The sequence below is a fragment of the Carlito syrichta genome, unplaced genomic scaffold, assembly GCF_000164805.1.
Source record: "Carlito syrichta isolate Samal-C Ts95f unplaced genomic scaffold, Tarsius_syrichta-2.0.1 Scaffold304443, whole genome shotgun sequence".
Classification (NCBI taxonomy): domain Eukaryota; kingdom Metazoa; phylum Chordata; class Mammalia; order Primates; family Tarsiidae; genus Carlito; species Carlito syrichta.
The window spans coordinates 242,697-267,906 of NW_007248539.1; the positions used below are offsets into that span (position 1 = coordinate 242,697).

Genomic DNA, 25,210 nt, shown 5'->3' on the forward strand with positions numbered 1-25,210 from the left:
CAAACTGCTGGGATTACAGGCATGAGCTACTATGCCCGGCCAAAATTTAATGGATTTTCTAAGTAAACAGAAGCTTTATGATTATACCTGATCACTAGTGTGATGTGACTGTGCTGTTGGCAAAGTTCAAGGGTATTTCTCTATAATCCTAAGTAAAGGCTATTACCCCTTTTTGGTGGTAACCTGAAAGTACAAGGGAAACATTTGTGCCCCCAGATTTTGCTCCTGTTCAGCACTTCTCAGTGGCTTGGGGATGGACCAGGGTGGACAGGGGAGGGGTTTCTGCCCTTCCATACAGGCTGGGGTTATTCCCAGGGAAGGAACAACTCTGGTCTGTATGTCAGGAACTCAATGTGGAGACTTACTTGTTTAATATCTCTGGACCCCAGTTTCTAATCTGTAATATGGGGGCAGACAGAAGATTTCTTTAGGACTCTTTCCAGTTCAAAGTTCTCTGACTATGAATTAAGCACTGATTTATGTATAATAAACTTTTTGTCTTGTTACTAATGAAACATTTAAAAATTGTCATTTTATTTCTCATTACCAATTTTTATGGCTTGAAATGTTTGGTAAACAAAAGAGAGAGTATGTGTTTCTGTTGTTATTGCTTTATAAAGTAGACCAAGGGATAAGGATCCTTACTGATTTGGGTAGGAATTGGGAGGGGATGTTGCTTGATTTCTGAAAATGACGCCTGTGGCTCCTAACAACTCTAGTGGTACACAAAAGGCTAGAAAGTAAGAGACTGACTACTATCTGGACCAGAAAAGAAACGATTGTTGGAAGGCTTATTAATTAGGTCAAGGGGACATGTTTAGTAGATGGTTTCATCCTGTAATGGCAAGCAACGGTCCAAAAGGCATGTCCACTAAACTCCTACTCTTCATAGCACATAAGAACAAGTCCTGCCAGAGTGTCCTGCTGTTTGCTAAACCTTACCCTGGCCTATCTACCCTTCCTTAGCATACACCTATCATTTCCTTACTAATTTACTATCTAATTATAAATACGAAGCTAATGATCAGGAAGAGAATATGCTTAATTTCATGTTCTGTATAATGTCTGGAATCCATTGCTGGCATCCAAAAATTTCAAAATAAACAGTGTGGAAATATTTTACTTAGCCATATGGATGAATAATCACTTGCTAAATTGGAAGGAATGTGAATACAGCAGTTACATGACCAAAGTCTATTACTGAAGAACAATAAGGTTACTTTTTGGTAACATCAATGTCAACAGAGGGTAATAAAAGTGTGATAGTTTTGGGACATCTGGTACATTAAGAAGCAGGCCTCCAGATTCTGTGCAATATCTTCAGTGTCTATAGTTCAAAAAAAAAAATGTTTCAGGAAGCTCATATTTCCCAGCTTAGAAACACTATTTAATTATCTTGAACAAATGAGTTCAACATATCTTTTTTAGTGACAAGATGTTCCCATTTTCCAACCATAGTTTGTGGCCTAGTAGACATTCATTTTATAACCCAACTGGGGAACAACATATTCTTCTAGTTTTCAAGTTGAAGTACAACAATGGCAAAAAGTATGTTTGGAATAAAAAAAAATTACCCTAAGTACCCCCATAGATCAGGACTTATTAAAATAAAAGCTCATTAGGTTTCAACCTGGAAAATGTTCAGAAAACACAAGAATAATGTTACAAATTAGAGCACCATTTTAATTAACAATGACAGCCATGCTGTCTTGGGAAAATATACTTGGCGAAATGTACATTTTTCCCCTCTGAAAATAAAGATGTGGCCAAAAATATAGGACCTGGACAGTTACTACATCTAAAGCAAAGGCAAGGCATCTTTTTTTTTAAGTTAAAAAAAAAAAGCTAACATTTTTCATTTAAGTGCGGCAAGGCGTCTTTAAAAAAAAAAAGCTAAAATTTCTCAAGTACAGTAAAAATTGCCAGGCTAAAACAAAGGGGACCAGGGGAAAAATAGACTTTGAATTAATAACTAGGTTGAATTACTTAATATTAAGAATAGAAGAATATCTAGTTTCAACAGGATAGTAATTTCTTCAAATTATATAATATTCTGAACACCATTATTTACTGTGCTTTAACACTTCATGATACTAAGTTGACTGTAATTTTCACTTAAGAATTCTTAAACTATACCTACAAAGGCCAAGTGTCATGCAAAGTTGGCCAGGACCGTGGTATTTGTGAAAGACACTGGCAGAACACTAAAATTTGGAAGGATAATGTACTGTTTTCAAGAGGAAATGTGTAGCTGAGAGGGAAAGTTGGGTGACATGACATGATCACATAGTACCTGCAGCCTGAGCTTTGAGCAGATATGCCTGAGTAAGGATGGTTTAGAGTGGGGTGCATTTTCCTGGTTAGGAGGGATCCTGGTGGGCTGGATCTAGGACTAGATTGGTCTTCTTGCAGTGCCATTCCTGGGCACAATGAGCTCTTGAAGGTGTGTCTTTCTTGACTTCAAGTTATGTCAAATGCCTTATTTCTTTCTGGACTACACTGCTGCTCAGTCTTAACCCTGTGAAGTGAGTTCCCAGCCCGAGTGGGTTCAAGCACATGATGGGTGGCTACTGTGTGTGGAAGCTGTACAGGGGATTCATGCACTGGATGGCTGACTGAACAAAACGAATTCTGCAGCTTCCTCCAACCTTGTGATTCTACAATTTAAAGGCAGTTTACAAGCATTTGACTTAGGAAGAGTTAATAAAAGAAGAAAGATGACTTCAAAGGTCTCTTGATGTTTTCATGCTTTAAAATATGTCAGGAATTAGTTACTATTAAAATACTACTGAATATCAGTTAAAGTTGGCACCGTTAAATTGTAAGACAGAGAAATGTGAATAATTTTGTTGTCTCCATAAAGTTTGGACTATAAGTATATGTACACACACACAAATATACCACACATACCCACTGAAGTAGCTATGGTAGATTTATATTTGTGACTTGATAGTTTCACAGGAACTAGACAGACAATGTTTATATATAAATCAAATTCAGACCAAAATTTAGCCTCTTGGAACTAGAAATCCTTTGGTCCAATTCTATACAGCATTTACGTGAAGTATTTACACACTGACCACTCCCCATTCCAATGTTTTGAAGAAAATATCTCATAAGTCATCAGTCCACATGTCAAAACAAACTATTAGTGATAAAAGTATATGGTTATAAAGCAATTCTTAATTTCCCTCACTCTGCAAGTATGGCAAAAAATGCTTCTTAAAGTCTAAAAGCTACTGGTAGATATTTTCAAAAGAGAAATACCCTAGTTTTACATTGGAATGACACCATCTATTAAGAAATTAGTTATTTTTGAATTAGAAAACACTCATATTCTCTCTAAAAGGCCAAGGTCCATGTCTTAAAATATCTTGTGTTCCCCAAAACTAACACTGTACTCACACAGAAATGAAATATGGAGGAAAGCATTTAAATTTGCACTCAGTTCCAGAATGCGCCCCAGGTAGGTCAATACATGAAAGCCTTAGTAGTAAAGTCTGGCTCTACTTCAAACAAATGTGATTTATTTTTAAATGTAAAAAACAAAACAAAACAAAAAAACCCCACCAAACTTTCATGTACTTTTTTTCCTGTTTATCACTAAATCTTACAAATTCCTTGAGCTCAGCTCAGGAAAGACACTGCAACAGTCTCTTCTGAGGCTGGTCTGAAGGTAGTGAGTTATCGGAATTGATTGTTCACAGTCAGTTATAGTCTGCTCTGAGGAAAAAATGCAGAAACAGAAATTTAGAAAAGACTTATTGCTCCTGTGAAAAATGATGACAGAACAGAAAAAACTGCACATTAAGAATCTGGCTGATTAATCAAAAGACAGCCAAGTCAGAGTAGAAACTGTGCTTCTAATGTCCTTTGTCCCTGAATCACCACTGCTGTCTCAGGAGCAGCACTCATGTCATTCTGCAGCCCTGCTGGGTGTGTTACCATGACACAGGAAGCCCAAAGCGATGGAAGAGAAACATAAAACAAGGAAGGAAAGCACTTGTGTACTGAAAATAACTGTCTCCTCTATGCCTCTCTGACAGGCATCTTAGGGTAAATTTTTGGTGTAATCACAGTGACTGTGCTCACTTCTAAGAAGGACATAACTACATTTTTCTTTTTTTCTTAATTCTAAATTAGTTTGTTCTAATTTTCATTTTATAGACATATACACACATATGTGTAATTAATTTATTTTGGTGAGATGTCACAAAAGCATTTTAGAAAGTAGGAGTATATATTAATAAATCAATACGTAATTTAGAAATGTTAAGGTATTAATATTCAAAAAACATTAAGGCAGGCGATCCATTCTAGACTTAAGGTTATATGTATCACTTTAAGCAGACAGTGAGCACTTACCATTATACTATAAGAAAGGAACTGGCAGTAGCAAGATACTGCCAGGGTCAGGGGACACACAACAATATTAAGGGTACCTGATCTCAAACCAGGCAAAGTAGGGACCAAAGGGAGGCCCAAATTTTACTTGCACAATGTCCACTTGTATAGCTAATCCTGAATTATACCCCACATCTTTAAAATAAAATATTAAAAAAAGATTATTATGTAGTGTATTCTACTTTTAGTATGTAAATGTCATACTTTATTTGGAGTACAGGGGAATAATGTTGTATTTTAAACATTAATATATGAGAAAGTTGATTCCCCTTAAATATTGGATGCATGATGTTTTGCTACATTCCCAAGTGTTACTGAATTATGTCTGGCAGAACTTACAACTCTGATTTCATAATGGAAGATAGTGAGGAAGGGAGTTAATTTCAAAGAAATGTTAAAATTTTTAAAATTAAATCTCTCAAGCATGAAAAATAACAGAAAATATAAAACAAACACCCAGGTATCTACCATCTAGCATTGTCAAATATTAACATTTTGTCTTATCTGTTTCTGATATCTCCAAAGAAACAGAGCTGGGATACATTCCCTAGTCCCGTTTTCTTCTTTCCTCCTCCTCACAGAGGTAACCACTATCCTGAGTCTACTTTTATCAGTCTAATTAGAAATTCTGACTTAACTGCATGTGCATATATCAAAAAATAATCCATAGTCTCAATCTATATATTTAAAAACAGAATACAAATAGTATCATGCTGCATTTCTCAAGATATATCTGTGTTGCTATATATAGCTTTAATGTGGCTATTTTAACCCTTGTGTGTGGTTTCATTGTGTAAGAGTACTGTAATTGATTTAACCATTCTTCTGCTAATTAATCCTTAGTATTTTTCCTGAATTCTCAATTAAAACAATACTGTTGTTAAATGGCTCCCCTGCAGAATTGCCCTCCCATATGAGCCTCAAATACTCTTGTTTTTTTTTTGAGTTGGAGTCTCACTCTGTCACCCAGACTGGAGTGCAGTGGCCGCTCCTGGCCACTGCAGCCTCAACCTGCTGGGCTCTGGTGATCCTTACGCCTCAGCCTTCCGAGTAGTCAGAATTACAGGTGCGCGCTACCATGCCCGGCTAATTTTTGATTTATTGTAGAGATGAGGTCTCGCCAAGTTACCCAGGTGGGTCTTGAACCCGTGGGCTCAGGCAATCCACTCACCTCAGCCTCCCATGCCACGGGATTACAGGCTGAGCTACAGAGCCTGGCTTCAAGTACTCTTGAATCCAGCAGTTGGCACCACTATGTCCAGGCACCACTCACACCTCCCAGTCTCTCCCACATGTGAGCACCATTCCCGGACTGTGAAATTTTTCTCTAACTGCTACCCTTTCTCCATGCCACCTCTATTTTCTATCACTTTAATAGTTCAAGCTGTTATCATTGCATTGTTGACCTTACAGGCCTCCCAGGTTCTTCCCCTTCAAATCAATTCTTTAACCTACTGCCTGCTGGAAAAATGCATTTAAAAGCTTATACTGGACATGTCAGGCCCCAGTGTCCTCACTGCATTTGTGACACAACTAAATTTGACATAAGAGTTTCCTAAATAAAGTCTGTATTTCTCTCTGGCCTTGGCTGCCTTCAGTAAGTTTTAACACAGCAGCCCCTTCATGCTGGTAGCTCTGACACCATATCCCATTCTGACTCTAAGCCTGTGACTGGAAAGATCTCTATTTACCCAGACAATGCCTCTTCATCCTTTAGGTCAACTCTGGTTTCATATTGTCCAGGGAACTTCCCTACTCATCCTCTGTGCTCCCAAAGCAACCTGATGTTCATAGAACCACTTGTGTTTCTTTCCCAGTCTGAGTGCTACTTAAAGGCAGAGACTGAGTTTTATTCATCTTTATATCCCTGAGGCCTAGCATCGAGCTGGGAAGACAAATAGGTACTCAGACACTGACTGAACTGACATGGAAGACAGCCAATCCATTAAGTATGTTTTATTTTCATAATAAAGGAGAGCCAGTCTACTTAGAACAAGTAGATTTACTATGGAATACATAATAAAAAATGACATATTCAGTCCTCCATGAACAAGACATCTGTTAGCTGATACTTACACATTAATAAGTACAATAACTGATACTAATAGAGATGACCCTGTAGCACTGCAAATGGTTTCTGAATCATTAGATTAAATTAGACTCAGCCGTCACAGTTGTGAGCACTATGTATATATCATCATCTATGGCCTGGAACCTCCAACTCTTCCACAATACTAGTAGGTTGTTTTCACAATTTCCTCTAGGACAACATCACATACTATACCTACCTGTAACAAGCTCCCTTACTTCTGCATCAATAGATTTTCTCAACAGTCGCAACAAGGCAGGTATCCCACCAACATTCTTCATTGCTATTTTATTTTCATCTGTAGACTTGCCAAAAACAAGGTTTCGAAGTGCACCACAAGCATTCTTCTGAACTTCCAAAACTCTGTGGTCCAAAAGGTCAACCAGATGCTTGATTCCTCCTAATCTACACACCTAGAATGAAAAATATGAGATACCAGGCCTAAGTGATATGTGAGTAATCAGTAATCAAACAAAAGTCTGTTATGGAGAAGTCACGGGATGTGGATACCTCTAGATCATTTCAATGGTTACTTTTTATTCTAAATAACAAATCTTTTATAAATTCTAGGAACACTCTCCAATATGATGTTCTTTCCTGGGTTCATGGCTTAAAAAAGATAGGATTGCAGCATGACTTAGAATATTTTAAGCAAAAAAGAAAAAAGAAAAAGAAAAAGAAAAAGATAGGAGACCTAGATGGATAATGTCCTTGTGCCAGTAGCACAGTCCTCCTCTAACCCTCTGAACACACATAGGTAATTGTGCTTTCATTCCGGAAGTGCAATGTGCAAATACATAAACACAACCAAGTAAGCTGCAGGGCTTGAGACAATACAGGAAAGAATTTTTGACATAGGTCATTTAGATTCTAGAGTTAGTTCTCTGTGCTACTCTCTTTAAAATTTCTTCCATCTGTCAATTTATTAGTATACTACTGGAATATTTCTAGGCTTTATTTACATCCACCATTAGGTTTGGGGCTGGGAAACTGTTTTGCATATGAAACACTTCAGTTCTATAAGACATTGCAGGAGAGAGGAAATGCCTGAAATGTTCAAATAAAAAAAATCTGTATTTTATAGAACACTAGCCAATAACCAATAACTTGCTATGTTTCTACAAATACCCAAAACTTCAAAATTTGAAACAAAATACTCATAGACATTCAGCATTAAGTAATGGTTATAAATCCTCTATAACTTCATTCAATTGTAGGTGGTACAAATTTGACCATAACCTCAAAAAACGATTTCACTTTCTAGTTCAATGAGTATTACTGATTTTTATTTAATAGATCTTTTGGAAAAAAGATATATTTTTTGAAAGCAGGATTTATTAAGAGGACAGAAAAGCTCCCACAGTGGGAGGGGACATGAAGGGGTTGCCCGAAAATATTTTTAAGATCAGTTTAAACTGATGTTTGCTTCATGTTTTATAAATAAGCTAACGAAGTAGACACATGATGTGAAAATGCTGAAAGCATGCCAAGAAATAGATTCATTCTAGTTTTTCCTGAGAGATACTGAAATGCTTCATTAAGAAGTAAAGGAGGGCCAAATGCTTCCTCAGTGTCTGGTCCCCTCTTCAGTCTTGAGGAGGTGGATTCACCCTTTTTCTCTAATTTGCCTTCTAAACAAACTTTTTCTAACTTAAAACAAAAAAAGGAAGTAAAAGAGTATTTGGTATCAAAACATTCCTTTAAAATGGCTCTGGATTACATCTGGTCATTTCTTCAACACACAAGCATTGCATTTGTTAGATGTGAAGGTGCTGTCTCCCCCGAGTCATTCTGGGGCCTCTGTCCTGTACCTCCATCTTTACTTTGTTGTCACCAAAGCAAAGGTGCTGCAGGTAGGCCGCTGCGTTGGCCTGAACGGATGGGAACTGGTGCTGCAGCATGTGAATGACTTCAGGCAACTCAGGATCACGCCAGGCAAACTCCCTAGATGTAAAAAAACATGACTTCAGAAAGGAAGGTCCATGTTGTAATAATGCACTGAACAAACTGTTTATTTTAAAGAAAAACAAAAAAATCTCAGCTGAGACAAAAATTGGAATTTACAAAAATTCTAAAAAATACATATGTAAATATTTCTTCTCCCTGATGAACAAAAACAGAGGCCCAGATGCTTATGATCTTAAAGAAATCATGACGCATGATGCACAGAAAGAAATTCACAACAAAGGAAATTCTTAATAGGAGCAACTTTTCCACTCTAGTGTTTATCCTTCTGATTCTAATTTTATGCTTTTCTTCCCATGTGAGAAATCTGCAGGTGCCAAGCACAGGTAAACCAGCGCATATTAGCTAAGTGAGATGTTGCCTTTGATGAGAGAGGAAGGGCAGGTGGGAATCAACAGAGCTGGCATCAGTCTCGAAATCACAAATAGTGTGGACCTGAGGATTTTTAAGAAACAACATTTATGGTTGTTCTTGATATAACACAGAAACATAGAAAATTAAAAAAAAATTTTTTTTTTTTGAGTTGGAGTCTCACTCTGTCGCCCAGACTGGAGTGCAGTGGCTGCTCCTGGCCACCACAGCCTCAATCTGCTGGGCTCCTGCGATCCTTCCGCCTCAGCCTTCCAAATAGCCGGAATTACAGGCAAGCGCTACCACACCCGGCTGATTTTTTGACCCTGTAGACATTTTTTATTAAGATAAATATGAGTCATTTAATACTTGATGAAGTTTGAAAAACTGGCTTTGCCTTTAATAAAAGCCATTTAAAATATTCAGGAAGTAAGATATTTTGAAACTAAAAGAATTTTCACTTCTGAAAGAGTGAAATTGTTGCTAAATTTTAAGCAGCTTTAGTGTTATTTTAAGGGATGTATGCAAGATTTCATTCACTCTTCGCCCACAAATAGTTGTTTCACTGGAAAATTATTATAATTATCAATTCATTTTTAGCAACCTACCAACTTATTTCTGAGAATGTGAGGTTTCGGTCATTAAAACAAAATAAATGAAGGTACTTTTAGAGTTGAATAGGAAGTCTACAGCTTCACTAAATCCACTTTACTTATCCACTTTTATTCCTAAAATTCATTAAGCTTTATGCGTACATTTGGTTCTGCTATTTCTGGTTTGCCACCTTTTTGTCATTTTAAGGAGTTTTAAAAATAATTTGTCTAATAGCACATCCAATGTAATTATCAGAAAAACTCTTACTGATTTTGTTTTTTAAAATCTTCAAAGTGACAGGAGACTAAGGCACTCAAGGAGTTGCAGAGATTCCCAAAAGGGTTTTGAAATGTAGGTAATTTAGACCATACCTTGGCTAGACCTGAAGAGAAAATAATAGCTACCTAGAAAAGCAGTGAAGTGTAGTGAGAGCTTTCAGTTTAATATGTGTCCCTGAAGACTTCAGTTTTGACCTCTAATATGAGTTGATTCACTAGAAACAAGGATTTTGTGTATGATAATATACTTCAGCTATTCATAGTATGATAATTTCAAAGTCTAATGCATAAAACTGTTATGGCTAGCTTTGATTATGTGAAACTTTACTGATAGCTGGAATGACAGCAGTTTTTCCAGGATTAATTTCTGCCGAACTGATATCAAGGTTGGAGTTAAAGCCAAGCAAGCCTAATTGCCCAGCTCCACTGGGGCCCACCCTATGTATTGTCTGGCCTTCGTGGCCAGTTATTCAGGGCCTTTCTACCTCAACTTCTAAACCTTTAAGGTTGCTGTAAGAATAATTGGACTAATATATTTAAAAATGCCCAGAATAGTGCCTGAATCACTGTTTATTAAATATTAAGTGCTATTTAATAGTAACCTAGTTTACAAGAAAAAAATTCTATACCTACATATGTGCATGCCTGTTTGCACACACACATATGTAGAAAATAAGTAAAAAATGTCAACAGTGGTTTTCTCTGGATATGGGTTACTGGTTAAAAAAATTTTTTTGTAGCCGGGCTTGGTGGCTCAGCCTGTAATCCCGCGCCTTTGGGAGGCTGAGGTGAGTGGATTGCCTGAGCCCGCGGGTTCGAGACCCGCCTGACAGCGAGACCTCATCTCTACAATAAATCAAAAAATCAGCCGGCATGGCAGTGTATGCCTGTAATTCCGGCTATTTGGAAGGCTGAGGTGGAAGGATCACCGGAGCCCAGCAGATCGAGGCGGCGGTGGCCAGGAGTGGCCACTGCACTCCAGTCTGGGTGACAGAGTGAGACTCCAACTAAAAAAAAAAATTTTTTAAAAAAATTTTCTATGTTTCTGTGTTATATCAAGAACAACCATAAATGTTGTTTCTTAAAAATCCTCAGGTCCACACTATTTGTGATTTCGAGACTGATGCCAGCTCTGTTGATTCCCACCTCAGAAAGAAGAAACATCAATTATTTGCCGAATATTTTTCTTTTTTTGAGTTGGAGTCTCACTCGGTTGCCCAGACCGCTCCTGGCCACTGCAGCCTCGCCTGCTGGGCTCCGGCGATCCTTCCGCCTCAGTCTTCCGAGTAGCCGGAATTACAGGCATGCGCTACCATGCCCGGCTGATTTTTTTTATTTATTGTAGAGATGAGGTCTCGCTGCCCAGGCGGGTCTCAAACCTGCGGGCTCAGGCAATCCACTCACCTCAGCTTCCCAAAGGCGCGGGATTTCAGGCTGAGCCACCGAGCCCGGCTATTTTTCTTTTATAGAGAGATAAGAAATGTAAACTATTTTCCCCTAAACGTCAGAAAGATTTTCAAAGGACCTAGTTAATAAAATCTCTATAAAGTGTTGATCAATATGATTTAAGACACACATAATATGGGTCTTTCCCAATTTAGAATGATCATATACATTTTCTGAAGCTCTCATCCAAGAAGTCAGTCAGGAAAAGGGAAAAAGGGTAAAATGATATTTCAAAGTCTTGCTTAATTTTAACTAAGAGACAACTAGGTAATTGCTTTGGTGAATTAGTTTAATGATGAATGCTGCAGATATTCCCACAGATCTGTTGCATTCTCAAACTTATTATTAAAGTATGGAAAGAAGGAATTCAATTTAAAATAAAATTAACATCAACGACCTACATAGTTGAAATACAACTGGAAATATTAAGAGATATGGAATTATTGGTATTATTATAGACTTGGCAACTTAAAAAAAGTCAGAATGGGGAAACTGGTACTTGCCTGGGGTCTTTCTGAATGCTGTCTATTGATGGGGATCTTGTGGTGCCATCATCAGCTGGCGTTGCATGCTGAAGCCTGTTATAATTGCACTCCTGCACTCGGTATTGTATTGGCCTGTAGGGCTCCGCGTAGGTAGCTGTTGTGTTTAGAGCATAATTATTTCTTTGGTATGTAAGGGTACTTCGTTGGCTGGACGTCCTTTGTAGGTTTCCAACACCTATTAGAAAGTCAACATTTTGAAAAAAATTAGTATGTTCTCCATAAGATCACACTTTTAAAAGGTAAAACATTTTTATTTTTAAGGACTATAGTTTTTGGCAATTAAATAAATTGCTTACTTTTCAATTTTACAAATTGAGCTCATTAGCATTAAGAAGGTACTTAAGTACTTAAATATTTTGTCAATTTTATTAGCAAAAAGAGCAAAAACGAAACTATAAATCTTCTTATATAATAAGTCTTAATATGTTCAAGATTCAGTATTTTAAACTCTAAGAAAATATGAGAAAGGAATTAAACTAACCTTGGATTAACTAGGTCCTTTGAGATTAATAATAAAATAGTAAAACTTAAAAAATTCATTTTAGTGATATTAAACAGATATTCAAATCTATAAATAATTGAAACCATTACAATTTTAACATTTAGTGTACACAGGTTATTTATTTTGTGATATGTAAGCCCTTCTTATCTGTGGTTTTGCTTTCCACAGTTTCAGTTACCCAAGGTTAACTGTGGTCTAAAAATAACAAATGGAAAATTCCAGAAATAAGTAATTCATAAGTTTTAAATTACACTGTTCTGAGCAGCCTGATGAAATCTTGTGCCACCCAGCTCTGTCCTGACATGAATAATCCCTTTGTCTGGTGTATCCATGTTGTAGATGCTACTTGCCTGTTGTCACTTAGCAGTCACCTTGGCTTTAAATAAACTGTTGTGGTACTGCATTGCTTATGTTCAAGTAACCTTTATTTTTATTTAAGTGTTCTATTTCATTTCTTCATGAGTTATTGTGTTAATTGCTTACTATGTCTAATTAACAAATTAAACTTTATCATAGGTATGAATGTATAGGAAAACACATAGTATATATAAGGATTCGGTACCAGTTGTGGTTTTAGCATCTACTGGGGGTCTTGGAATGTATCCACTGTGGATAAAGGGGGACTACTATAGGTTTTATTTCTATACCTGTGGATCTTGATATAACACTGGAAAACTTACTTCATGAGACAGAAAAGATTGATATGCCATATTATTCTATAGATACTCCTATAAATTACTACATGACACTACATATAAAAATACTGTACACTGTATTTAACATTTGTTTCCTAGTTATTGAAGATGGTATCTCAATTTAAAATATTTTAAATGATTGTGTACACAATTTAAAATGATTGTGTACCCAATTTAAAATATTTTCAAATTATCTATTTGTTAATCCTATTAAAGAAACTCCGCAATTTACAGACATAAGAACAAGTAAAATATTTCTTTACTATCATCTATTAGAAATTGGTGCATTCAATTAGAAGAAAAATCCCTCAGTGGACCGAACTCTCTGTTTCCAGCTAAGTACCAATTCAAATACAGTCTTCTCCCTACCAGTTTCTGGGAGCTATGTCTCCTAAAGTTGTGCCTCTGAGGGGTTATCATTGCTACCTGGAGTTCATTTGTGAGCATGTTAATAAATTTGTAGTATTTTCTTTTTTAAAGCTGCCTCTTGAGACTTCATGAACCAGCCCCATGGCACAATCTGCCATTCACACTGCCATGCGTGGCAGTTTCTGCTCTATTAGCCATTATGGTGGTATAAACATTGAGAGCTGGGGGTAAAGGGCGGTGATGTTCCAGTTTCCTGTTTTCGTAAATACTACTAGTGAATCCTTTTCCAGTTTGAGTCTACTGCAACTGATATATATCTACTTCACATTCTACTCTTAAGTATTCAGAGAACATCTAACATCTAAAAAAGGGTAATGCCAAAAACACCTGGACTCTATACATGCTAAATCAAAGGTAAACAAGTAACTCATGTATGGATTTTCCCAAAAACTTATTTGGCAACAAAAATTACAAAGAAATATTCCAACAAAGGTTTCCCTTTCAATATTGAATATGCTTCTAACATAAGGAGAGTCAGATTTATAGTTTTACAAACTTATTCCTGAGTTAATAGTATACTTACTATGTTCATTGATTAGACGGTACTAAGGTAAAAATATATCACTAATAAATAGGTATAAATGAACCTCAGTTTCACTGCTTATTGATCTTCTGTCACAGCTGTTTATCTGACAGCCAAATGGGCAACATGATTTTCTTCTAACAGAGAACCCAATCTCAATAAAATCCTTCTACTGTCTGGTCCAGGAAATCAGAAAACCAGCTGAACAGAGCTGATGCCCACCTGAGCCTGTGCGATACAATGCCGTCTGCGATCCTTGGAGCTCCACAGTTCCGTGGTTTGGGCTACGGTACACTGGGCTGTAATAGGTCCTCCCCTCATATATAGGAGTGATGTGCAAGTCAGGAGATACAGCTGAACGGAGGTCTTGCCCAAGCTGACTGTGCTGACTAGCATAGGAACTCCGTAAGCCTAGAGGGAGGAAAATGACACCATTAAGAATTGAGAAAATTATGGTTAAAATGTTAAAAACATAAGCCCTAATTAAAATCCTAACCAATAGGAATAAGTGCTAAGTCTAAAACAACAAAACGGGCAAGTTTTACCAAAAAGGGATGCCAGGTGTGAAAAGGACTCTGTATACATTTTAAAAATAAAATCTCTTGGCAGCAAGATAAAAATACATTTTCTAAGAAAAATAACAAAAAAACATATTAAATGGTTTAATATACTGAAATTCATTCCCCAACTGTGAGCTATTTTAGGATGCTGACCAAACACAGAATGTCCTCTTCTATTATTATATGATTTTCATTTTAAAAACCTTATGCAAGCAGTGGTTGATGCCGTCCTCCTCCTCTGTAGACCTGCCAGTCTCACTAAATGGACAATCAACTCCCTGGGGCAAGGCCCACTGCCTCATGCCTCTTTAAATCCCAACACCTAAGACGACACCTACATTATGTGCTTGGTAAAGGCTGATGTTGAAGAGCTGTTTTGAAATGTGTCTCTCTATTAATTCACATATAATTTTCATAGGAAACTCCACAAAATGTATAATATCTGTGAATTAATAACACTAAGTATTATAAAATATTATTTTACTATGTTATCACTATATTTTTCCTTTTTTTTAAAAGATAAAAATCAAAAACTGTTGTTTTATAGGAACGCACATACCAGATTCTTGTTTACCTTCTTTCTAGTATAAAGAAAAAGTACAAAGTTAGTAGTATATGAACATTAAATCATATAAAATATTTTGATTAAAATTGCTAATAACTAAAGTTTACACACAGGACTTATGATAAAAAGGTGGATTTCAGCCCCAGTTTACTTTTTTAAAAAGAGTCAATTAGTATAGTCAAGATTATGATGCTCAGAAGTTTGATTTGTCATCAAATCATTTGAGTAAAATTTGCTACTTGGTAATATCAACTAAGAATATATTCCAGATATAAGCAAGAGAAAATGCAAACATATCTAAAGTCAGTCAGCGTACATTTGCTTTTAAAAAAATTGCAAATAATTAATAAAGTAACTAACTATAAAAAGATGGAATCATTCCCATCCTGTTAGCTCAGTTAATCAAATCACAACTAAGGGCAAATGGGCCTGAATGAGTGGTAATTACATGTTGCTTAGTGAGGAGTGGCAAGAAAGTTAATAAATGCATAAGGATTCTAAAGTGAATGATTATAACCTACCCTGGACAGCAATGTGACATGAAAAGAAACTAAATGAAACAATGTGGGTTTTAGTTATTGGCTCCCCACTTGCTAAAATGAAGATCAAAGGTTTATACAATCTTATAACTGGGAGATTATTCAGCTAAACCTCATTTAGAAACTCAGAGCCCAAAAGGAAATGTGATGCACCCTATCATAGAGCTACTTCCCAGAAAACCACAGTCAGTGCTCTGTCATTACACTCCCAATCCTCAAGGACCAAGGCCATGTGGTGTGAGAAACCTTGAACTCCACAGAGCTCGCTACAAAACTAAAGTTGATAGATGAAGGCTGGTCCCACAGGAGGGGTGCATGAAAGCCAACTTAACTTTAAAGATGATATCATTTAATTGCTATTAAAATTCTCTTTGGAAGATTTTAGCTTTTCACTCATTGGCTGATTTCTCATTCTTTTTTAGCAGAGGTATGAGCTCTATTTCTTCATGGAGCCCATGAACATCCTGATCAAAAGTGCATTGTTTTTGTTAATGGTGACATAAAGCAGGCAGGTAAATGTACCTAATCCTTGATAATCTCATCAATACGAAGTGCTGTTGTAACACACAGACATTCTTGACTCAGAGCAAGACTCTGAGCATCACTCACACTTGGGCGTAGGTAAGCCAAGGACTGGATGCTCCCACCACTACACTAGGATGGTGAATAAGACACTGCTTTCTGTACCACTATCAGAGTGATATATTCTCACTGTATAAGCATCTGGCTGGATTCTTCACTGGAATCCACACAATATGAAAACTCTGTAAACATCGACTATGATTTCATGGAAAGGGTAATAAAATGAGCTCTAAGCTATTTAAAACCCTAAAAAGTAGCCAGCAGATATTTGCTTGATAGGATATTTGCTTGGTAGGATTACTAATAAAACAAAATTATTATTGGTGACTGGCTGTACTGGGAGAAAAGGGGTTAAAATTGTAGCAAGATGTAGCACTTTCTTGATATTAAAAATTGTTTTCTGTTACACCCTCCATGCCTCACCATAATCTTGACTATCACATTATCTTTACCATAATATTGTGAGGGTCAATATGTACTGTGACTTGTCCAAAGTAATAAAACTAGTAAGTGAGCTATTAGGAACAAAAATTGAGATTTTATCATGAATTCCATAGTCTTCCCATTCCATCACACTAATTTTTTCATGTGTGCAATTAGTCATGTCCATGATTTATTTGGTCCAAAAACTTAAGTTAATGATTTAAAAAAGACACTTAATAAAGAAATAAAGTCAACTCGTGAAATGTTTAAATAAAAAAGGAGAAAAGAAATAAAAATTGTTCTGAATAATATAACAATGACTGTTACTATTTTTTGTTTACCTGCTTATGCCTTAAAAAATCCCACACATGCACAGTCCTATAGATTAGCATTTAAAAAGTTATGGTACATAGCCTCTGTAGATTAACCAAAACAAATATGTGTAGAGTCTACTATAACTTACTATGACTGAAACTGGAATACAAGTAATTATGTTCTGTAATCAGTATTAGAAATAATTTTTCCAGAAGCATTTCCACAGATTAATTTTTAATAACCTTACCTCCCCTCCACATAATGAAAAACACTATACTCTACAATATTATTTACACAATGAAGAATTTCTATTTGCAAAACATATTATTTACCTATTACAGTGATACAGTTCATGCAATTCAAAACTTTATATTTAAGACATCAGAAGTAAACACAAATTTATCTTTCAAAGAGTATCTCTTCAAAAGTTTTTCTGACATGCTATGCTATGATTATAATGAAATGAATATTTTAGGGCATGTATCTTTTTCTATGGTAGGAAGTAAGTTTATACCACAACACATTATATTATCATTTAAATTATCATCACCAAATATCCAAATCATCACCAAATATATTATAAAATATTGCTTTAGGTTTACCAATTAGCAGGCAATTAATCCTTTGAAATTGAGTACAATAGCAAATATAATGACAGATACAAATGTTTTCTGAAGCTAGAATAAAAGAAAGGAATTAGAATATTAGGATTCACCTTCAGAATAAATGAGCAGACAGTTGACAGGAAACAAAGCTTCTTTAGAATCTTTTTTTTTTTAAAGGAGGATTTATTGAGAGGACAGAAAAGCTCCTACAGTGGGAGGGGACCCGAAGGAGTTGCTCTCTAGAATCTTTTAAAGAAACCCTTTGCTTCTTTAGAAAGACTGCTGCATTTCTAGAAATAAAAATCTGTAAGAGGCTAGGTCTAATAAAAAGACATATATATGTGCACATACATTTTAAAATTTCTCCCTGAAACATAAAGTCTAATCTCACCTGCACTGTCACATAAATAGGCTTTTTAAACCAAAGGAGAGGAGCCCTCTCAGGGTTAAACACGGAGACAGTAATTTATGTGCTGGCGTCCAATCTGGGTCTTCTACTCCACTTTCCTACAAGCCGAGATTTCTGCACAGCTGCTCTACACATATTTGGGAGAGGGGGTGGTTACAGAAGATCTCGGAAATATTTATCTTTTAAGGTTTCCTTGGGAAGGAGAATTTTGTAAATGATTCCTACATCACTTTGCTACATACTTTTCAGAGACTCCCAGAAAATACCTAAGTCAAGCACATTCTTCTGATGGTTGAGTGAAAAAGGTGGGTTCTCTATTAGCAATTTTCTTGGGCTCAGAAATCAAGTTCAATATAAATTATTTGGCAAAATTATTTGAGTAGAAAAATATCAAGTCTTCAACTTCCTAGAAGCCATGAGAAAAAATATTAATTTTACTATACAAAAATATTAAAAATTTTTAAAACAAACCCCCTCAAAACTAAATAAAAGGACAAATAACAAAATGAAAAAAAACTTGAGAAGTATATTACAAGAAGCTAATTTATCTCAAATATAAAAAGCTTTTACAAATTATAAAAATAGACAGAAGACTTGAACCTGTGGTTATGGAAAAATAAAATAAAACAGGTATAAAACATGAAATCTTTAACCTCAGACATCATTAAATAAAGTCCATTTAAAACAACGCGGCACAGATTTTTACCTAACAGACTGGCAAATGGAGAAACTTGGAATATGCAGTGCTAGTGAAGGTGTAGGGAAACAGACACACTCTCAGACTAGTGGTGTAATATAAATCTGTGTAACCTTTTTGGAGTGCAATTCAACAATATCTCTCAAAGTAAAAATATGCACATATTTTGATGTAGCAATTCTACTTCAAGAAATGGATCCCAGTTATCCTAGTGCTTATATGACATATGCAGAAAGAATACATATATTGCATCATCTCTAATAGATAAAAATGATGAACAACCTAAATGTCCATGAATAAGAAAGAGATTAAATAAATTATACCTATAAAAATGAGTCCTACACATCAAGAAAGAATGCGACAGTGCTCTCAGACATATTAAGTGAAAAGAACAAAGTATAGAAGATATATAAGATAAAATCTTGTAAAGTATCAGTATAAAGAAACCACAATGTACGTGTACATTTGTATGTAATAATACATTCTGGAAGATACATAAACTGGTGATGGGACTGGGTGAGGGTAAGAGGAGCTTGAGACTTTTGCTTCTCATTTCATATTTTCCTGTAGTTTTAATCTTTACCATTCTGTATATGTTGCTTTCAAAACACTAATCAAAGATAAATTTTATTTTATTAAAAAGAACAAAGTCTTTACACAACATGTGAAAAACCTGCCATGAAAAACCCTGAAGGGAACAGCTATAACATTGGGGACCTGGCGTTTTTTCTGATTTACTCTGAGTAGCATTTACAGGTAATTCATAAGAGCTTTGCGCATTTCCCACTGGAATGCCAAAATCAAGGCAGTAGGGGGTGAAAGTCTAGTCTACATTACCAAAGCATTTCTAAAAAAAAAAAAAAAAAAAAAAATCCAACATTTAAACAGATATTCTACCACCTTTTAACATGATTTATGGGTATACGTAGGGGTAAGTTTGGCTGGTGAAAAAATACTTAGCTTAGAATTCCAACTAATTACTTTAAAATCCAAAAAGTACATTTTAAATATTAATATTTTGAGAAAAATATATCCATTCCAAAAGAGTTCTTTTGATATAAATGTGTATAATTTCATGCATTAAGAATTACAGAGCCTGAAAGACAAGTTAAACATAATTTTATCTATATTATCATTCTCTGTCTCAGCTATAGTTCCAAGAAAGATTTCCTCACTGGCCTGTATATAGTGCTGTCACCTTGTACTCACCTGTAAGGCTGTCTGGCCGAGGTGGAACCATCCTCTCGTAAATGTCATACTGCTGCTGTCCAAATTGCTCCATATCATGAACAGTCCTTTGCAGTGAAGGTCCCAGATGCTGTGGTACGGCAGTCATCCCTGAGCGTTTGGGGGATGACGACCCCACCTGGCCTTGGGATGGAGAAGCTACTCGAGTCTGTGCATCCGTCAGGGTCAGTGGAGACCCCACTCTGACAGTGGTTTGGTATGGAGGGGTTGGTCCGTTGGGATTGGAGGTCTGCCGGGAAGTGACTGACCCAATCCGCCTTATAGCTGTTGGGGAGGCGGGTCTCTGTGAGTACGGAGAGGCTGCCCGCTGAGCAGGCAACGTGGTGGAGGAATATGCACTGGGGTTCATAGGTCGGGGGTCGGTCACTGATGGAGAGCCAAATCCACTACCCAGAGAAGTTCTCAGAGACCCCCTTGAAGGAGACACGCCTGTGCTGATAACATAAGAAGGAGACTGTGCTCTAGATGGAACTGAACTAACTCTTCTCATGGCCCGATTGGCTACTGATGGCTGATGAAAGGGGGGGAAAAAAGAGAATGGGTTTATCCAGGGTTTTGTATTCATTGTAATTACAAAAAGTATATACACAGTTCACTACAGAATGTGAATTCATTATTTGTTTTAGGCATCTAAGTTTCTTTTCCTTTTTATGCTTTAGAGCTAGACCTTAATTTTTCCTCATGGTCCTTTTCTTGTTCTACATTTTATTTTTCGTGGTTTTATCTGAACACTAAAATCAAACAGTAAAAAGAGATCTGAAGATCTTTAATATTCCTTTTTTTATGTTTACTTTTTTTAATCCTTTGCCTGTGCATTTTTCACAACACATGTTTTATACCAAGTGCTACAAGTAACTTATGAGTGTGAAGGGTCACTGGAACAATGTACTTACTTTATTCCCTGTGAGTCAAAGTTTGGCCAAGGTAATGCATTTATGTAAAAAAAAAAAAATTTTAAGACATCAGTCTAAGTGTAGCTAGAGGAGTATTTATTACTGTGCAGCTTCTACTGACTTCAACCATTTCTTTCTACCTCCTCTGATCTAGCTTTAGCTGGCAGATTTAAAGAGATGCAAATAAAGTCACCCCAAAAATCTGTTCCAGCAAGAGGAATGTCCGAAGTCTCTGTTGGGTTGTAGCCTAGACCGATAGAAAAGACCAGAATGAAAAAATAAACATTTCTGCCATGACTGATCCTACTATGAATCAGTAGATTCCTGCAAACACAGCACTATCAGATACCTTTCTTGATACTGTACAATTAAGAGAATGATGGTTGAATTGGAGAAGTGGCCTGAGGAGAGAAGAAATGGGAAAAAGCAGACTGAAAAATGAAAACAGATATTAGGGCTCAGGTCTTCAAGCCCAGAACCAGGTTGCTTTGCTGTCTGCTTATCGATTGCTAGAGTTTAGTTGCCATCAATCCCATCCACTTTTAGTTGGGATGGCAAGGGAAGAAACAGGGGTCAGATAAAGACTTTGTACACCCACAGATGTCACTAGAGATGTGTGCTTTCTGCCAAGTGTTACAAGCAACTGGACTGAACTGAGACACCTGGCTCTGCGACCTTAAGTGTGCTCAAGTTCAACAATTTTGAGAAGGCAATAACCGTGGAAAGGAGAAGATATATATAGAGAAGAGAATGGTAAATAAACAGGGCAAGAAAGATGGGGTTTAAAAATTAGTAGGAAGATGGAGAGTTAAAATGAATGGTTGGGTGGTAACAGTGCTTACAATAAGGAAAATTCTGCATATGATTTGCAATTACCAAAATGAAATATTTGGCCCAGACAGCTAGAAAATGTGTTGTCTAGACTACACAAATTTGAATTTGCAAATTCAGTCAGAGACCCCTTTGCAACAAATTCTTCAGCTCTAAGAACAAAATCAACTTATTGTAAGTTTTTAAAAAAGAGGTAACATGATCATTATTAAGGGCAAAAAAGTTATACAGCTAAGGTAATTGCTATTCAAAAGTATGACTTCACACCTGTTGACATAGAAATTCACCAAGCAGATGAACTCCCGTAGGCATTTAGTCTAAACCTTCTCAAACTTTCCACCAAAGCACTTCTAACAGCAAAGGAGTAAATGTACAAACTGAGGACTAAGGGTGCAGCCTGAAGTAGCTTTATAAGGTCAAGATTTTCCATTTTAGCTTAAAAATTCATGTACTGTATTTATGTTTGTTTCAATATGAAAATGTTTCAGATTACTTCAAAATTTTTCCTAGATTGTTTCACAAAATTGCCAGTGTTTCTTCTTGGGCACTGGGAACCCTGGTCCCCATTCATGTACCTGTAAGGCTTCCTGTATTGCATTATGAGAAATATAGTGTCCACCTCACTTCTTTGATCATTTTTCTACTTTTTAGCTCCAAAGAAATAATTTGGTTATCAGACAGTTAGTTATCCCCTCTGTTTACTACCATGCAGCACTCCTAATGCTTTTCTTGGTCCTAGGATATGCCGGTGAACAGATGTGAATCAGGTGGCAATTAGGAGGAGTTGAGGAGCATTTGTAAACAACATATACAATATTAACTTTTTGGCTATCAAGTTAGAAAACCCTAATAGAATGATTACAATAACTTTAAGCAAGAGTATCTATATCTAAAAGGAAAGAAATGTGTTTTCAGAAAACAATTCCAGTGATGAAGATAAAATATCTTGCTTGGAATAGGCTAGTCCCAATTTATGTAGGTGTGGGAATAGTGCTCTGCCCTCTAGGAATTTTCATGGCTTTTTTTTTTTTTTTTTGAGTTGGGTATCACTCTGTTGTCCAGGCTGGCAGGCAGTGGCATGATCATGGCTCATCGCAGCCTCGATCTTCTGGACTCAAGTGATTCTTCCACCTCAGCCTCCAGAGTAGTTAGGACTACAGGTGTGCATCACCATGCCTGGCTAATTTTATATATTTTTTGTAGACGAGGTCTAGCTATGTTGCCCAGGCTGGCCTCGAATACCCAGGCTCAAACAATCCTCTCTCCTCAGTCTCCCAAATTCTGTGATTACAAGCATGAGCCACCATGCCCTACCCAATGGCATATTTTAGCACTAGTACTTTTAGGAACCCATAAACCCTCAGGGACTAAAACATTCCATCCCTCTTACACTTCCCCTGGACTCCTTTCATGCCAAACTTGTTCTTTTCAGAAGAATTACTGTGTGTAGGAATTTATCAGAATTCATTAACAGGAGCTAATTCATAGAAACAAACATATTTTTAGGTTTCATGCTTAAAAATTCCTTAACATCATAACTCTCAATAGTATAAAGTGATTTGCTACTTGATCCATACAATTAATTGAAAAAACTATACATATTGGTCTTATTTTTAAAAAGAAATACTTATAATAGAAATTCTACTAGGAGGAAATTTCTTCATAAAGATCTTGATGTGTTTAGGTTACCTGAACCAGTGTTTGTCCTTCAGCTCTTGAATTCCTCACCAAATGGTTGTTAGTTGATCCTATGAATGAATGCTGCTGTCTATTATCTGCCTTGCTCACGTTCTGGCTATTGTGGAAACTCCCTGTTTCCTGGTATCCACTGTCGGAATAAGAATTCATTTGTGTTGAACTTCTTGAATTACCCAATGATCCTGCAGGAATGAAACCAGCAGTAAACTTATTGTATACTTCTGATGCTCATTTTCAAGAAGAAAATATTAAAAGTAAATCCAATAGTGAAAAGATAATACAACAGACCCTCACTTTCATGGAGCGATGTCTGTTCTGGTGAATAGAGGGTCCCTTGTTCTGGCTCTGCCCTGATGAGATAGTTGTTGGGATGGACAGTGTCAGAAACTCTAGGTTTGCTTACACCAGTATTTGGCACATCTGTAAGAAGATAAGTTTAATCAGCAAAATCTAATGACAATATTGCATAAAAATTTCCTAAACAAGCTTCAGATATTTGTCAACAGCATCTTACAATCTGTATGTTAATGCAAGGCTATTTTCACCTTAAACAGCACAGTCATTCTGCCTCTTATCTATACATGTTCCATATACTAATAGTTCATTAATATAGTTTGCCAAATTTCATAAATGTTGTTTGCTGTAATTACAAGCCCCAATATTAAATCAAAATCTGAAAACCGATCTTGTTTCCTCTTGGAAAACTTACCTCTTAGACACCCTTCTCCAAGGGGATCAAAAAGACTGAGTGAGAATGGTAAGCAACTATTTTTCAAATGGACCTCTATATCCCAAACTATTATAAATGACAACTTACATAGTGTTCACATTATTGAGCTCTGAAACCTCTGAAGGTAGGGCCAGTTTTTTATGTTATATTTCCTGCCACCTACAGTCAAAGGAACTTGGTACAGAGTTTTCAGAGTTGCAACAATGGAAACAAACTTATCTGCTTATTTTATTGCTTTAGTCTTTTCCAAATGAATATAGACAAGTCTAACCTGTTCATTCTTTCTTTTAGCTAAACCTGTCTCTTCCAGAGGTCTCATTTTATTTTCAACGGTATCATTTGCCACCTTGAACTTGAGAAATACAAACCCCAATTTACCTCCTTCCCCATTAAGACTTTTGTTTTTTATGCTATATATTCAGATGGTACAGGTCATGCTGCCTCCTCCCAATTCCATTCAGATATGTCCCTTTTTCTCTATTATCTTCAACATATATTTTTCTATGTTCTGATTATCTTCAACACAAGTTATTCTTTCCTCAAATTTAGCCCTTATGTTGCTAACCAACTTTTTTTCAGGAATGCTGCTTTATTCTCACTTCAAAGCTTTTAATTAAGTCCTTATCACATTCTGAGTTCAACACACAATCCTAAGGATATGAATGTCTCCCTCCCTCTTTCAACGCCCTATTACGTGCCTGGCCCTAGGAATGCAGCTATAAGATACAGAGTGTGTGAAGGTGGGGGCGTGGAGGTGGGGGATGACTCTTTGAGGGAAAGGAAATTAGGAAAAATTTCCTAAAGGCAGTAACATCTAACCAGCATCCACTTACAGAATGCCAGTTTTTCCTTTCTATATAGCACTTATCACTGTCTCCACTAGAAAACAAGCTCAACGAGGGCAAAAACTTTTGTCTGCTTTATTACTATACCTTAGTGCCTCGGATAGTACAGAGTACTCAGTAAGTGATAAGTAAACATTTGTTGCCCAAACAAATTCCTAGCAACAACAACAGCTTCCCTTTACTGAGTGCTGACTCATGCCTGGCAGTGTGCTGCGGCTTCATCTGACTGTTTAATAAAGTTTGGCAAGTTAAAGTTTTTAGGCATTGCATTGCTGCTCAAGCTGGTTTAGAAGGTGATTACAAGTTTATGGGAGAACTGGGAAATCCCACTGCATTCTAAACTTTAACTTGATATTAAATTCAATACAAATTTTTATTTCTTAACCTCCAGAAAGATTCACTGATATTTCTTAACCTCTAGAAAGATTCACTGACATTCTTAGTATAGG

At 36.4% G+C, this 25,210-nt stretch overlaps 1 protein-coding gene across 5 annotated transcripts in view; it reads right to left on the bottom strand.

Moving 5' to 3' along the window:
• PKP4 (plakophilin 4) overlaps nucleotides 1-25,210 on the bottom strand; it is a 106,396-nt gene that overhangs the window by 34,021 nt on the left and 47,165 nt on the right. For 2 of the 5 annotated variants that reach the window (XM_008059922.1, XM_008059919.1), the window contains exons 3-9: nucleotides 23,475-23,606; nucleotides 23,178-23,368; nucleotides 19,726-20,275; nucleotides 14,044-14,232; nucleotides 11,631-11,847; nucleotides 8,305-8,437; nucleotides 6,693-6,906 (exon numbers count right to left, since the gene is read on the bottom strand). In XM_008059922.1, the coding sequence (XP_008058113.1) occupies nucleotides 6,693-6,906; nucleotides 8,305-8,437; nucleotides 11,631-11,847; nucleotides 14,044-14,232; nucleotides 19,726-20,275; nucleotides 23,178-23,336 (1,462 nt within the window). In that variant the 5' untranslated portion in view covers nucleotides 23,337-23,368; nucleotides 23,475-23,606. Of the gene's footprint in view, nucleotides 1-6,692; nucleotides 6,907-8,304; nucleotides 8,438-11,626; nucleotides 11,848-14,043; nucleotides 14,233-19,725; nucleotides 20,276-23,177; nucleotides 23,369-23,474; nucleotides 23,607-25,210 lie in introns of all 5 variants that reach the window. The other 3 variants (XM_008059920.1, XM_008059921.2, XM_021713303.1) reach the window with 3 other exon arrangements.